At 43.1% G+C, this 16,778-nt stretch overlaps 1 protein-coding gene across 2 annotated transcripts in view; it reads right to left on the minus strand.

Moving 5' to 3' along the window:
- CDKL2 (cyclin dependent kinase like 2) overlaps nt 1-7,067 on the minus strand; it is a 50,554-nt gene extending 43,487 nt beyond the window's left edge. Inside the window, exons 1-2 of one of the 2 annotated variants that reach the window (XM_004766261.3) lie at nt 6,608-7,063; nt 3,596-3,794 (exon numbers count right to left, since the gene is read on the minus strand). In XM_004766261.3, the coding sequence (XP_004766318.1) occupies nt 3,596-3,763 (168 nt within the window). In that variant the 5' untranslated portion in view covers nt 3,764-3,794; nt 6,608-7,063. Of the gene's footprint in view, nt 1-3,595; nt 3,795-6,607 lie in introns of both variants that reach the window. The other variant, XM_045079880.1, reaches the window with a different exon arrangement.
- Between the last annotated feature and the right edge of the window lie 9,711 nt (nt 7,068-16,778).

Below are 16,778 nucleotides of genomic sequence, written 5' to 3' on the forward strand. Positions count from 1 at the left end.
TCTATCAGGGAAGGTCATCCACAGTAGACTGAATGTGCAGCGTTGGGAGAGATGCACATGGAGCAGTGAGGTGATGAAGGGGACACCACTGCAGCCAGCCAAATCAACCCTCAAGATCAATGGGGTGACAGATGTCACAGCCAGATCACTCTCAAATCCAATCCCTATCAAAATACCATCAACAATTTTCAGAGAGCTGGAACAAATAATCCTAAAATGTGTATGGAATCAGAAAAGACCTCAAATAGTCAAAACAATCTTGAAAAAGAAAACCAAAGCTGGAGGCATCACAATCCCGGACTTCAAAATATATTACAAAGCTGTAATCATCAAGACAGTATGATACTGGCACAAAAACAGACATACAGATCAATGGAACAGAATAGAGAACCCAGAAATGGACCCTCAACTCTGTGGTCAATGAATCTTAGACAAACTGAGAAAGAATGTCCAATGGAAATAAGACAGCCTCGTCAACACATGGTGCTGGGAAAATCAGACAGCCACATGCAGAAGAATGAAACTGGGCCACTTTCTTAGACCCTATACTAAAATGAATTCATAATGGATAAAAGACCTAAATGTGAGACAGGAATCCATCAAAATTTTAGGGGAGGGGAGGGGCACTTCAATGGCTCAGTCACTAAGCACTTGCTTTTGGCTCAGGTCATGATCCCAGGGTCCAGGAATCGAGTCCCATGTTGGGCTCCCTGCTCAGCGGGAAGCCTGCTTCTCCCTCTCCCACTCCTCCTGCTTGTGTTCCCTCTCTTGCTGTCTCTCTCTCTCTATCATGTAAATAAAGTCTTAAAATTCTAGAGGGAATATAGGCAGAAACCTCTTTGACCTCAGCCACAGCATCTTCTTGATAGACATGTCTTCAAAGGAAAGGGAAAAAAAGGCAAAAATGAACTATTGGAACTGACTTAATCAAAATGAAAAGCTTTTGCACAGCAAAGGAAACAGTCAAAACTAAAAGGCAACCTACAGAATGGCAAAAGATATTTGTAAATGTCTCATCAGATAAAGGGCTATATCCAAAATCTATAAAGAACTTATCAAACTTAGCACCCAAAGAATGAATAACCCAGTCAAGAAATGGGCAGAGGAGGGGCACCTGGGTGGCTCAGTGGGTTAGGCCACTGCCTTCAGCTCGGGTCATGATCTCAGTGTCCTGGAATCAAGTCCCCCATCGGGCTCTCTGCTCGGCGGGGAGTCTGCTTCCCTCTCTCTGTCTGCCTCTCTGCCTGCTTGTGATCTCTGTTTGTCAAATAAATAAATAAATAAATCTTTAACAAAAAAAAAGAAAAAGAAATGGGCAGAGGACATGAACAGACATTTCTCCAAAGAAGACATACAAACAGCCAACAGACACATGAAAAGATGTTTAACACCACTCAACATCAGGGAAATACAAATCAAAACCACAATGAGATACCACCTCATACCAGTTAGAAAGACTAAAATTAACTCAGGAAAAAACAGATGTTGGGAAGGATACAGAGAAAGGGAAACACTCTTACAAGGTTGATGGGAATGCAAACTGGTGCAGCCACTCTGGAAGACATTATGGAGGTTCCTCAAAAAGTTAAAAATATCTGCCTTCAGGATAGAGCCCTGCATCTAGCTCCCAGCTTAGCAGGAAGCCTGCTTCTCCCTTTCCCACTCCACCTGCTTGTGTTCCCTCTCTTGCTCTGGGTGTGTGTGTGTCAAATAAATAAATTAAAATCTTTAAAAAAAAAAAAAAAAGAGCTACCCTACAGCCCAACAATTGCACTATTTGGTGTTTATCCAAATGATACAAACATAATGATTCGAAGGGATACCCCAAAGTTTATAGCAGCAATGTCCACAATAGCCAAACTATGGAAAGAGCCCAGACGTCCATCGACAGATGAACTGACAAAGAAGATGTGGTATCTATCTTTAATGGAATATAAGTCAACCATCAAAAAGAATGAAATCTTGCCATGTGCAATGACATGGACGGAACTAGAAGGTATTATGTGAACTGAAATAAGTCAGTCAGAAAAAGATAAATATCATATGATTTTACTCGTATGTGGAGTTTAAGAAACAAACAGAGGAACATAAGGGAAGGGAAGGAAAAATAAGACAAAACCAGAGAGGGAAGGAAAGCATAAAAGTTTAGGAACAACTGAGGGTTACTGGAGAGGAGGTGGTGCATGGGGGCGGGGGGGGATGCAGTAACTGTATGATGGGCATTCAGGAGGTCACATGATGCAATGAGCACTGGATGTTATATGCAACTGATGAATCACTAAATTCTACTTCTGAAACTAATAATACACTATGGGTTAATTGAATTTAAGTTAAAAAAGAAATACAAAATAGAGAAGATCAAACACTATCTTCCTAAAGATAAATAAAATTGATAAACTTCTGGTGAGACTGATTAGAGAGAGAAAAAGATCCCACAGTAAGCCTGAGACCTGAGACTTTGAAAGGTCTGCTTGCGGGGCGCCTGGGTGGCTCAGTCGTTAAGCATCTGCCTTCAGCTTGGTTCATGATCCCTGAGTCCTGGGATCGAGCCCTACATCGGGTTTTCTGTTTATCGGGAAGCCTGCTTCTCCCTCTCCTACTCCCTAGCTTGTATTCCCTCTCTCGCTGCTTCTCTCTCTGTCAAAAAAATAAATAAAAATCTTAAAAAAAATAAAGGTCTGGGGCGCCTGGGTGGCTCAGTGGGTTAGGCCTCTGTCCTCGGCTCAGGTCCTGGTCTCAGGGTCCTGGGATCAAGCCTTGTGCCTGCTTCCCCTTCTCTCTCTGCCTGCCTGTCTGCCTACTTGTGATCTCTCTGTCAAAAAAATAAATAAAAATCTTTAAAAAAAGAAAGGTCTGCTTGCGAAGGGAGCCCTTGGTTGGCACGTGGGAACTTGGATGTTATGAGGGGTCTCGTCATTTCCAGAACTGATGAAGTGGCTCAATGTGTAATAAAAATGTTTACGCTGAATCTCTGTGTTCCTTTTGGGACTCTGAAATTTTGGTATGAGTCAGGCAGAGGGTGTCTTACATGAACATCCTCCAGTAAAAACCCTGGACACCGAATGTATGGAATCTCCTTAGTAGACAGTATTTCACATGTGCCGTCACAGATCATTTTTGGAAAATGTATAAGTGCATCCTATGTGACTCCACTGGAAGAGGATTCTTGGAAACCTGTGACAGGTTTCCTCTGGAATTCATTGCATGTGCCTTTTCCTTTGCTGGTTTTGCTTTATATCCTGTCACTATAATAAATCACAGCCATGAGTACAACCTCATGCTAAGTGCTCTGAGTCCTCCTATTGAATCATAGCATGTGGAGTGGTCTTTAGGACCCCCCACAGAGATGACTGATAGATACACAGGTAGATAGATAGGCAGATGGATATAGAAAGAAGCAACTAATATTTCAAAATCATGTTTATATTCATAGGACAAATGAATATGCATATATAATCATTTTATTTATTTAATGTCAAAAAAGAAATTTATGTCTTAAATTTTGGCATGGAAATTAATATAAGAACAGTAATTTTTTTCTAAAAATGCAATCTTGATCAAGAAACAACTTTTTTTTAACTCAGTATTTACTCACCTTTAGTAATTTGATTTCTCGCATAGCAATTTTTTTAACCATTTTGTCATCATCACTTTCTAAGAACTTCTTGATGGCCACAATTCTTCCACTATCTTTATTCCTACACTTCATCACCATTCCATAGCTCCCTTCTCCAACCAATCCTAGGTTCTCATATTTTTCCATTTTAATTCAAAACCGGTAGGAATTCTTCTTGCTGTAGAAACCAAAACATAGAGTTAATAATGCTGAGCATATTAATTTCCTCCACCTTTCCAGTAAATTAATTCTTCCCCACTTGTTTTCCATATTAGAGCAGTTGCTGTGTTAATGGATCTTCTGCTCTGACTCACAATTTCTTACTGCTTCTACATCTAAGCTATGTTTCTCAAATTCTTTCATTTAAACAAGACATTTCACAGTAGACAAGAATTAAAGCCATTAAGTTTAAATTATTAGATACCATATTAATGAAATTCAACATATTTTTAATTCAGATAAAGCAATATTTGAACTATCATGGAAAACAATTATAGCTTACTTTAGGAAAAAAACAACTCCTTTTCACTCAGAGGTGAAAAAGCACAAGTAAGTTTTGTTTTGTTTTTTAAGATTTTACTGTTAAGTAATCTCCACACCCAAGTGGGACTCAGACTCATAGCCCTGAGATCAAGAGTCATTCACCCTACCGACTAAGTCAGCCAGGTGCCCCAATGAGTTTGGTTTTAGTGAAGATCATATTTATTTTTTTTACATCAGGTTTAAAAAAGCAAAGTTGAGGGGCAAGTAGGTGGCTCAGTTAGTTAAGCAACGACTCTTAGTTTAGGCTCAGGTCATGATCTCCTGGTGGTAGGATCGAGCCCTGAGTCGGGCTCCAGGCTCGGGTTGGGGGTAGGGGAGGGTCTACTTAAGGATTCTCTCCCTCTGTCCTTCCCCCGACTCATGCTCTCCATCTCTCTCTCTTTCTCAAATAAATAAATCTTTTAAAAAAGCAAAGTTGAAAATCTTTATGCACTTTCTACTCAGTTGGGAAAAATATTTGTTCACAAATGATCACGTACCAAGTTAACACTAAGAAGCTTTCACAAAGCTGTTTTTCTTTACCTTCCTTAATGTCGTAATTAAATTCCCATATTGAACTTACAAAATAACAATAATAACATCACAGTATATAAGCAAATTGTTTAAAAATTAAATTTTAGTAGGACCAAATACAGTAATTCAAAAATCCTTTTAATGATTACTCACTTTGAGTATGATCATTTGAATTTTGTGTTTAGAATTCTTTTACATCTCATTATATGACATTTTTGGATAATGGCTACCCTAATAATGACTGATGAAGGATCAGTGAACACTCTTCTACATATTTTGGTATAGAAAAAAACTTTTCAATTCAAATACAGATAGATTTTAATTCACAAGACTTGACTGTCATGAAATATAAAAGCTAGTAACTCCAAAGTTAAATTTATTTATTTATTTATAAAATATTTTATTTATTTATTTGACAGAGAGAAACACAATAAGAGAGGGAACACAAGCAGGGGGAGTGGGAGAGGGAGAAGCAGTCTTCCTGCCAAACGGGGCGCCCAATGCAGAGCTGGATCCCAGGACCCCGGGATCATGACATCACCAGAAGGCAGACACTTAACAACTGAGCCACCCACGTGCCTCTGTAGCTGATTTTTTTTTAACCTAACAATACAAGAATACTCATTCATAAAACGTTGAAAGAAAAAAAAAAGTCACCTATTTTATTAATTGTGTCCTATGGCAATCTAAAACTAATTTACCCAGATTGTGAATTGTGATGTTTCATTTTCTTCCATACTTATCAGTTATCAGCACACTGACAACAAAAACAAAATAAATACCCTCTTTGTTCTAGCAAACTGTGATAATCCAGCGTGTATACATTTTCATCAGTTTACCTTAATAATCTAAGGATAGATAGATAGGCAAACAGACATGGAAAACCAGAAGACTGTGCCGAAGTGGGAAAAGATGACCATAAATTCCCATCAACACCAACTCCAACTATTTCATATTTTACCACTAGCTTTGATAGTAGTTTCTATCAGCTGTTTACAGAGCAGTGTCCACAACACTAACTTTCCATATGTGACATATTAACTTTCATTGAATCTCTACTATTTTTTTTTAAAAATGTTTGTCTGAAAAAAATTCTCAGTGTAATTCTCTCTTCTCCTTTCCTGAAATTTTTTCCCCCTTCCATTAAGACAGCATGCTTTCTTAAGGACTAGACCTTTAGGTTTCTCATGCCAAGAGCAAAAATAGGGGGACACTATAATCTGAATCGTTTTTAAACACTTTGCAATTGGTGTCCTCAATGCCTGAAGATGCAAAGTGAACAAAATTAAGATTACCTTAAGCAGGTCTAAGATGTGATGAAGCGTATCGCAAGCTAACAGTAAGCAAGTTTTATTCTGGAAACCAACCAGGCACGCTGAACACACCTGCTTTTTACTTTTTACTGCCCACAAATACCTTAGAAGTATCCCAGCTTAAAAAGCCTCTGGTTTCCCGAAACAGTTACTCATAAACTACAGTTTTTCATGCCTTCTACTCCTGTGCACAGACTGAAAGGCTGCCTGGCCAAATTGGCAATGCCGTATTCCTGGACACGTGCCATGGAAGCATATGGTTCTAATGCCAACAATCAGGTACTAAAAACAATGCTTTTTTAAATTATTATTTTGTTAAAGACAGACTGAAATCTATCATAGATCAATGAACGAGATAGTAAAAGTTTTTTAAAGTATTGTACAAATAAAATAAAAAATTTTAAAAAATAAATAAATAAAAAATCAAAGTACTGTACTTGGGGCGCCTGGGTGGCTCCGCTGGTTAAGTGACCGCCTTCAGAGCGACGGGATCAAAGCCCGCATCGGGCTCTCTGCTCAGCAGGGAGTCTGCTTCTCCCTGTGACCCTCCCCTTCTCATTCGCTCTCTCAGATAAATCAATAAAATCCTTTTATAAAAAGATGACACATGTATTGTGCTTACCGTTTCTTTAAAATCCTTTCACATGGAAAGACCCAAAGGTTTCCAACTTGGAAACAAATTTGGGGCGAGATGCATCTCGCTCGCAGGTCTACCAGACGCGGACTAGCAAGCCGGCAGTTCCGGAGCTGGCTGGGTCTCTGGTGCGGACGCAGCCGCGGGCCGGGGGCGAAGCGGGCGGGGAGGCAGAGCGGCCTCGGCCAGCCGCAGGCGCGCACTCGGGAGGACCGCGGGCCGCATGCTGCCGTCGTCAAGGCAACGACCTCACTCGGCCCCAACCATCGGCCCAGTCTCCCGAGAGAGATACAGCCCGGGTCCGAATGCGCGCACGGCAGGCACCGACACGCCCGTCAAGGCCGCGGCCCGTAAAGAAATGGGCTGGACGGGAGGCGCCGACTCCCCGCTCCCCAGGCGCCCAGTGCCCCGCGGCGGTGAACCTGCGCGGCTCCCGCAAGCCCCGGGCGAAGGCGTTGGCCGCCGAGCTGCAAGGGGGCGGGCTCTCACCCGCCCGGCCCCGCCCCGAGTGCGCCAAGCTTCCCGTGCTCTGATTGGCTGGGCCCTGTCGTCACGAGCCACGATTGGCTCAGCGCCAGCCACCCTGCCCCTGCACCTGGGGCTTGGCCGGGTTCCGCTCGCCGAGGCGCCGACGCCTGCGCCCGCGGATACTTCGGTTCTGGAGCGGAGCGGCGCCGTCTGCCTTCGCCGGGAGGCCTGTCCTCGCCGCGGAGGGCTGCAGGCGACTCCGGTGCTCGCGGAGAGAATGAAGGGGTGGTGGCGCTGAGGGACTGGGAGAAAACAGAAGAGGGACACAGGCAGAGGGCGACGAAGCGCTCCTCCCCGCGGCCCTGCGGGGGCGGGGAGCCGGGCCTGCCCTGGGCGCCCCCAGCCGGGAAGGGGCCGGCCTGACCGCGATTCGATGCTTCCCTTCCGGTCGGGGCAGTGGGGCCGGGCCGGGCCGGGTGGGTGACGAGGCTGACACCCTAGGAGGTGATGATTAGTAGCTGAGGCAAGGTGAAAGCAAGCAGGTGACAACGCAAGCGACGTCAGGAGGGACCTCGAGGACAGCTTGGGCACTGAAAGCGAGGGCCACACGGTGGCTGGAGATAATGGAAGGGGGAGAGAGGAGAAGGGCTAGGGCGTCCGGGAGGCTGGAGGAGAGGTGCAGCGCGGGCGTGTGGCCGCCGAAGAGGGTGCGGTTGGAGTGACACTTGAAGGCCCAGACAATGCCTCAGGGCTAGCTAGATCCAGGGCCAGGCAAGACTTGGTGGTTAAGAATGACGCACAGGCTTGAGTCACATTAAGAAATGGGGTTTTAGATAGAAACATAGTGATCCGAAGGGGCAGGTGCGCCTGAATGTTTATAGCGGCAATGTCCACAATAGCCAGACTATGGAAAGAACCTAGATGTCCAGATGTCCATCAAAAGATGAATGGATAAAGAAGAAGTGGTATATGTACACAATGGAATACTACGCAGTCATCAAAAGAAATGAAATCTTGCCATTTGCGACGACGTGGATGGAACTAGAGCGTATCATGCTTAGCGAAATAAGTCAATTGGAGAAAGACAACTATCATATGATCTCCCTGATATGAGGAAGTGGAGATGCAACATAGGGCTTTAAGGAGGTAGAAGAATAAATGAAACAAGATGGGCTTGGGAGAGAGATAAGCCATAAGTGACTCTTAATCTCACAAAACAAACTGAGGGTTGTTGGGAGGAGGGGGGTTGGGAGAAGGGGGGTGGGGTTATGGACATTGGGGAGGGTATGTGCTATGGTGAGTGCTGTGAAGTGTGTAAACCTGGCGATTCACAGACCTGTACCCCTGGGGATAAAAATATATGTTTATAAAAATTAAAAAAAAAAAAAGAAACAGGGTTTTCATCATCTTCAAGTAGTTTGGGGTTTAGGCCATGCCCCTCCAGTGAGAGGCTTTAACCGTTTGGATCTTTTCACATTATGTCATGAAGACTGGTACCTTGGTGGACTCAGTCCACAGAGCGTGCAACCCTTGATCTCAGAGATCCTGAGTTTGCGCCCCTCGTTGGGTGTAGAGATGATGTAAATCTTTATAAAAAGAAATCATGAAGACTAAATGTTTTATCATTGTATTTGGTCTCTAGAACACCTTGATCCAAGTAAGAGAATGTCCTGGAGCAGCAGATATCTACAACCGTAGTCAAAATTAGGTATTAATTCCTTCTTGTACACTGAGAAATAAATGTTCTGATTTATAAATTATCTTCTGTGAGCATGGGTAGCATGAATTAATCTTCCAGTGCTTGGTCACCTTGGTCAAGCTGCTTAAAATCTAGTTCCTAACACTATAATTATGAGGAGCAGACCTAGGACCTGGACATGGAAAGAATACAATTCTTTGGTCAATTTAAGATCTCATAACATAGAAGTTACCTCTATCCCTGGCTCTAACCAAGTTGGAGGGAGCCATACCCGCTCTGTAGGTTATACCTACTCTGATGAATTTTTTATATGAATTCAGGAGACCCTCTATTATAAAGTAGCAAATCCAGTTTCGTTAGGACTGAAGCTTGAAGAACAAGAATATAAAAATATTTTACTTTTCCAACCTTATAAGTATATTCAACAATGTAAACATTTAAAGGCCCCTCCAGGCAAGAGGCCCTGAAACTTAAATAACCTGTTTATACCCCACAGGGAAACCAAAAGGATAAAAACTAAAAATACTACATTTGGTGAGTAGACAATGCTTGAGAAAAGAGTTTAAAAAAAAAAAAAAACTGAGTTTGAAAGCCAACTGTGAAGGAGACATAGGGTATTCAACAATTGTACATCCTAGGTAAAGCTACCTACAGGTTTACTAAGGAGTAGTATTAGGTAGAAACAGGATTAGGTTATTGCTTATTTTTCTTTTTCAACTGGGAAATCTTTGTAGGAAAAAAGAATGCAGGGGTGCCTGGGTGGCTCCGTGGGTTAAACCTCTGCCTTCAGCTCAGGTCATGGTCTCAGGGTCCTGGGATTGAGCCCCACGTCAGGCTCCCTGCTCAGAGGGGAACCTGCTTCCTCCTCTCTCTCTGCCTGCCTTTCTGCCTACTTGTGTTTTCTCTCTGTCAAATAAATAAATAAATAAAATCTTAAATTAAAAAAAAAAAAAAAAGAATGAAGAGAAGCTTTAAAGAGGCATGAAAAGGGGCGCCTGGGTGGCTCAGTGGGTTAAGCCACTGCCTTCGGCTCGGGTCATGATCTCAGGGTCCTGGGATCGAGTCCCGCATCGGGCTCTCTGCTCAGCAGGGGGCCTGCTTCCCTTCCTCTCTCTCTGCCTGCTTCTGTCTACTTGTGTTCTCTGTCAAATAAATAAATAAATCTTTAAAAAAAAAAAAAAAAGAGGCATGAAAAGCCCAGGACAGGTATTAAAGGTGGTAAAGTATGAGATGGTCTTACCCTTGAAGAGGCTTAGAGAAAAAAGGGAAAACTAAGAAAAGTGTAGGACATACACATTAGCTTGCTTGGATCTTCTCAGTAAAAGAACTTCATCTTTATTGAAAAAGATAATGGTGAGATTGAGGCTCAAGGATTTAAGAGCAAAAATACCTTGAAATAGGTAGTTATGAAGACGTCTTGTTCTATGAAAAGAATACAAAATAGTAAAACGTGCCCATTTGAGCCTGGACACCATGAATTTGCAGTGAAACCAACTGACTCTGTTTTATAGGACTTGGCATCCCCAAGGGCAAGAATGGAGAAAGCAGACGGCACACAAGCTAACCCTGAGATGATTGGTACTGCAAGGAGAATAAATAAAGGAGTTAAGAAATTAAGTATGATGGAGGGCTACTAGCTGGCTCAGTTGGAAGAGCATGCGACTCTTGAGCATTTCTTCCTGGCTATCCAACTGGCATATGAAACTTAACATGGCTAAGAGAACAGTTGATTTCTCCCTCCACAATCTACTCCTGCTTCTTCGTTACAGAGTACAGCTTCGAACGGCTTCGAACAGAGTACAGCTTTCCACCCAAGTTCTGTAAAAACCCCAGGGATCATCCTGAAACATTCTCTTTCCCTCACATTCAGAATCTAATACATAATTAAGTCTTCTAGTTCTGTCTCCAAAATGTATCTTACTAGCTGGCTACTTATCACCATCTTCACCATTGCAATCCTAACCTAAGCCACCATCAATCATCTGATATTCCTTCCTGACAGGCTCCACACGAATTCAGATCACATCATCTTCCTGCTCAGATCCCTACAATCCCGGAACAAGGGTAAAATCCAAACTATAAGGCCACCCACAATTTAGCTCTTATCTTTTTTTTTTTTTAAGATTTTATTATTTTATTTGACAAAGATCACAAGCAGGCAGAGAGACAGGCAGAGAGAGGGAGGAGGAAGCAGGCTCCCTGCTGAGCAGAGAGCCCAATGTGGAGCTCGATCCTAGGACCCTGGGATCATGACCTGAGCCGAAGGCAGAGGCTTTTTTTTTTTTTTTTAAGATTTTATTTATTTATTTATTTATTTGACAGAGATCACAAGCAGACAGAGAGGCAGGCAGAGAGAGAGATAGAGAGAAGCAGGCTCTCTGCTCAGCAGGGACTCGATCCCAGGACCCTGAGATCATGACCTGAGCTGAAGGCAGCGGCTTAACCCACTGAGCCACCCAGGCGCCCCGAAGGCAGAGGCTTTAACCCACTGTGCCACCCAGGCGCCCCAGCTCTTACCTCTTGATATCTGCTGTTATGAACCCACCGGTCCTCGGACACACGAAGCTTCCAAACACAGAGCCCGAGCCCGTGCATTTGTTCTATTTGGAATGTCTCCTACCAGTATCATGGCTGCCTTCTCTGTATTTTGGACTCCAAATGCACTTCTTCAGAGAGGCCTTTCATCACCACCCTCGGTAATGATTACAGAACAGCCCATTTTCTGTCACTGTTACATTCTCCACTAGCTCTGCCCTGTTAGCCATGTGACCTTGGGAAAGTAGTTAACCCCCAGGCCTGAATTAACTCTTCTGTAAAATAAACAGGGTTCTTCCTCATAGGATTATCGTTCGGATTGTTTTGTGCCCAGAACTTATCAGGACTGAAATTCCTTATTTCCATGTTTGTTGCCACTCTCCCTCAAAAGATACAAGTTTCCAGAGGGTAGGCTATACCTGCTGTATTACTAATCAGCATCTAGGGGGATTTCTGGCACATACGGAGATTCTAATAAATATTCACAGACTGCTGTGTAAATCCTTCTCACTTCTGTCATACGTGTTCCTTAAGTGCCTGCTTTGAAGTATCACTCTAAGTCATTTCTGGTAAGTCAGGAATTGAAAGGTCTCTCACGTCTATTTTCTAAGCCGCTATCCTCATCACCAATATGCAAGAATTTTTTCCCATTACGAGCTTCAGTTCACCTCTGTAAAAGAAAAAAATTTAAATAAATTCTTAGATTTTAAAAAAGACATGTAAAATGACGGTCCCTCAGAAATTATTCCTTACCAGCTCAGAGACCTCAAGTATTTGAGTGCTATTTGATTTCTCAAGGACTTTTTTTTTTTTAAAGCTTTTATTTATTTATTTGACAGACAGAGATCACAAGTAGGCAGAGGCAGGCAGAGAGAGACGGGGAAGCAGGCTCCCCACTAAGCAGAGAGCCCGATGAGGGGCTGGATCCCAGGACCCTGAGATCATGACCTGAGCTGAAGGCAGAGGGAGAGGCTTAACCCACTGAGCCACCCAGGTGCCCAGGACTTTTTTTTTTTTTTTTTTTTTTAAGTGAGCTCTACCCCTAACATGATGCTGGAACTCAAGATCCAGATTTCAAGAGTCACTTGCTCTACCGACAAAGCCCGACAGGCGCCCCTGCAATCTGATTCTGCCCCAGTGCTCTACTCTGCCCCGTTACTTAATCCTGTGGTTCCTGAATGCAGTTCCTGATTAAGGGAGCCTTAATTTTAGGATTCAACTAAGGCCGGAGGCTGTAATTTTACAATTTCCTAAAACCACCCCATGATAAAAACGCATCGCATTCCAAGTTTAAATTTCTGGGATTTCAAACTCATTTTCTAAAATTAAATAAATCGCCCTTTAAAGCAGACCGACACTTTTGGCTAATGCAGTATTTCAAATCACGTCATACTAGTATGAGTGCAATACCCCCTTTTATTTTTTTTAAGATTTTATTTATTTATTTGACAGAGAGAGATCACAAGTAGGCAGAGCAGCAGGCAGAGAGAGAGGGGGGAGGCAGGCTCCCCCAGAGCCTGAGTTCGATTCCAGGACCCCGAGATCACAACTCGAGCCGAAGGCAGAGGCTTCACCCACTGAGCCACCCAGGTGCCCCGAGTGCAATGCCCTTTCTGAGCTTCAGAATCCTTGGCTGTAAAATGACTAACGACTTAGCTTTCCTAAATATGAAATCAGATGTGAAGCTACCAGAAGTGTGACTCAGTTTACCTTCAAATAGTATAGAAAACTAATTTTAGAGATAAAAACGGTGTAAAGATATTTTACTGGTTGAACTATTTTTAAGTGGAAGCATCTGCTTTTCATTGGTATCAGTTTGCTATCCGTCACTTGTCACTGTCGATTCCTTTTGTCAAAACCCCTCCTAAATTCAAGCGCCAAAAAACAAGCTAAATCTATTTCCTTCCAAGTCTTGAATTACAGCAGCTCCGGTTTTCCTGCTCCCATTCTTGTCCTCCTAGCATGTATTTTCTTTTTAATATTTTAGTTATTATTTGAGACTTAGAGACTGGCAGAGAGCACAGGTGGGGAGGAGTGGGAGAAGCAGGCTTCCCGCCGAGCAGGGAGCCGGAGGAGGGACTCGATCCCAGGACCCGGCGATCATGACTGGAAACAAGGGCAGACCCTCAACCCACTGAGCCACCCAGGCGCCCCTCCTACCGTGTATTCTTGACATGGCATTATTCTATCACTCGCATGCTTAATTTTTTTAACAGCTTCCTGTAGCAATTAGAAAAAAATTGAAATAGATCCCTTACCCTGGTTGAGGTGATTTCATCCCCTTACGTCCCCTAGCCCACCTCTTACCATTCTGCCACCTCTTGACCCCACTTCACCAATCCCAGCGTCTTCCCCTTACCTTGCCTGCTTTTCCAAGCTTTACATGAGCTGGGTCCTCTGGCTGGAGTGCCAGAATGGGTGATCGGGGACCACCACCCTAAAGTCGCCACACAGAGGCTATGTGTTATCTTAATGCTTTGCACAGCTTTCACAACTACACTTCTCCATTATAAGCTCGAGGAGACCAATGACTTACTCACGCGACTTCAGAATAAGTCTCCACAACAGTGTCCGGCATGCGGTGGTGGTTCAACTTACACCGTATCAAGCATTAAATGGTTTGTCATTAGAACAATAGTGTAGGGGTGCCTGGGTGGCTCAGTTGGTTAAGCAATTGCCTTCGGCTCAGGTCATGATCCTGGAATCCTAAGACTGAGTCCCGCATAGGGCTCCCTGCTCAGCGGGAAGTCTGCTTCTCCCTCTGACACTCCCCACTCTTGTACTCTCTCGCTCTCTCTCTCAAATAAATAAAATCTTAAAACAAGGGTAACAGTATATAGGAAAACACATACACCCATGCCAAGGTACTTACAGAGACCATCTACAGATTAGACTATGGGAGTTCATTCTTTTGGATTATCTGTATTTTCTACAACGTGCACAGCATGTTTTCAATTGCAGTAAATATACACAAAATTGACCATTTCATATACTGGAATAAAAAAGGCACAAGCCAAAATTTCATACAGTCCTAGACAGCCTGACCTTTTCAGGTCCAATTTCACATGAAAACCCAAGAGGGTTTTACCAGCACTCCTGCCTCCTCACCCAGAAAGCCTGTTTTCCCTTGTGTTCCACACGCGGTTTTATTTCTCCAGTTACAAAAGTGAGAAAATTAGAATTCTTCTGATACTATGCTTTCCTACACCAAGCCCTGGCCATTCTACCCAAAGCTTTGAAATTCTTTCGATTCCTAATAGCCATACTCTAGCACATCTCAGTACACCCTAGTGCCAGCACTCTAGAACCGCAGCTCCTGAGATACCGGCAGTATCCTTTGACCTCATCTGCTCAGTTCATCACAGAACTCCTTCCATTTGTTTACTATGGAGCTAGAGACACTTCAAAATAGAATTACGTGCCCCCACTTATCAAACTGTTCAATTTGCCATTGCTCTTGGGATTAAGAGCAACCTCCTTAAGGCCAACAAGCTCCTTCATGGTCAGCTCGCTAGCCACCTTCTGAAATATGCACCCACATACTTCTTACAGCCTGAAAAGTGGATAGAAGGGAGGCAGAGAAAATTCCGAGACCAGAGAGACTTCAGACATTCCTAGGTTAAAGAGGTCAGAAAAATGGGACATTCATTAGAGAGCCAGGTATGCACAAATCACTTAGAGAAAATACATTGTTTTGGACTTCTGAACTTTGAATTCCCTAGGACTTCAAGGAGGTCCATGGCAGAAAAGGATTTTAAAAAGGTGTTTGGGGGGCCCTCAAGTGGCTCAGTTGGTTAAGCGTCTGACTCTTATATTCTGCTCAAGTGATCATCTCAGATCGTGGGATCAAGGGTAGGACCAGGTTCTAGCTCAGCAGGGAATCAATCTGCTCCCTCCATTCCTCTCTCCACTACTGCTCTCTCTCCCAAATAAATAATCTTAAAACACAAACAAAAGCAAAACAAAAACCGTTATTTGGAACACAGGATAAGACAGCAAAAATCTAGAGTCAAAAATCGTTAACAGGTGGGGCATCTGGGTGGCTCAGTTGGTTAAGCCGCTCCCTTTGGCTCAGGTCATGATCCCAGGGTCCTGGGATCGAGTCCCACATAGAGGTCCTTGGCTCAGCAGAGAGCGTGCTTCTCTTTCTGCCTCTGCTGCCACTCTGTCTGTGCACACGCTTTCTAATAGTCTTTTTTTAAAAAATCGTTAATAGGTATCACTTGCAGAGGACCCACTACCCTATTTTACTTGCTTTATACATGAAGTCACTGAGAATCCTCACAAACACCCAACAAGACCCACCACTGAACGGTGGAGTTGCCCAGGCTGCCTTGAAAGCTCTCCTCTTGACCGTTTCACTGTGTGGGAGCTACTGAATGGACAATATACTGAAGCTGCAGTTGTGCCTGGACTAAATGAAACCACGCAGATAAAGTTTACCAGGGAAGAGACTGAGGCAAGAAGGGACTGGGGGTGGGGGCGGCTGGCGTGTCCGCAGTTGTGAATTGGTTAAGATCAAGTACAGAAAACAAGAGCAATTCAAAGAATACTAAGTCCTGAAGGTGAAAATGCATTTGGGTAGGCAGCCAGCTTTATGAAACTCCGGGGGAAAAAAAATAAAATCTCAGAGATCAAGGACAAAGATAGCAATTAATTTGGCAATAGAGGCCCAGGAACCTGCCTGTGAGTTTAATTCTGAATGTGCATTTATAGCATTTTGCCCAGTATTTGGTAATAAAAACACTTTCCTAACCTGGTGCATGTTAAACATAAAATGTGCATATATAAATAAACAGATTCTAGAATTTTAGTCTCTATTTTTCAAAAAACCCCCAACAACTTCAGACGTAACTTATTTTGAACAATTACTCTCTATATGAACCTACTGAAATCTATCACAAAGGGAAACTTCTCTCATGATGTAATATTGTTCATTTACCCAGTAATTTTAAAGAATTTAGAACTCTGGCATCAAACAGACCAAAATAGTCTACTACTAAATTAGAAAGTCTTATGGAACACAGAATAAAAGGGGGGGAGGGGTATTTATTCTTCTGTAGTTAAAAATATAAATTATGGGAGCACCTGGGTGGGCTCAGTCCTTAAGCATCCACCTTTGGCTCAGGTCATGATCCCAGGGTCCTGGGATTGAGCCCCACATTGGGCTCTCTGCTTCACGGGAAGCCTGCTTCTCCCTCTCCCACTCCCCCTGTGTTCCCTCTCTTGCTAGGTCTCTGTCAAATAAATACAATCTTTAAAAAATATATCTACATATAAATTAGGATGAACAAATTGTCCTAATTTAAAGGAAAAATACAAATAGCTATCCACTAAATTTTCCTTCACTTGCCACAGACTACATCAAATCATAACTGAAATGGAGCATCTTGTGTGGCTGAAATGTTCAATATATTTTGTTTCACGTAAGTTTCCTGGACCAAATGGTAATTTGCT

The sequence above is a fragment of the Mustela putorius genome, unplaced genomic scaffold (genome assembly GCF_011764305.1).
Source record: "Mustela putorius furo isolate JIRA1106 unplaced genomic scaffold, ASM1176430v1.1 tig00000430_pilon_pilon_pilon, whole genome shotgun sequence".
In the NCBI taxonomy this organism is placed as follows: Eukaryota; Metazoa; Chordata; class Mammalia; order Carnivora; family Mustelidae; genus Mustela; species Mustela putorius.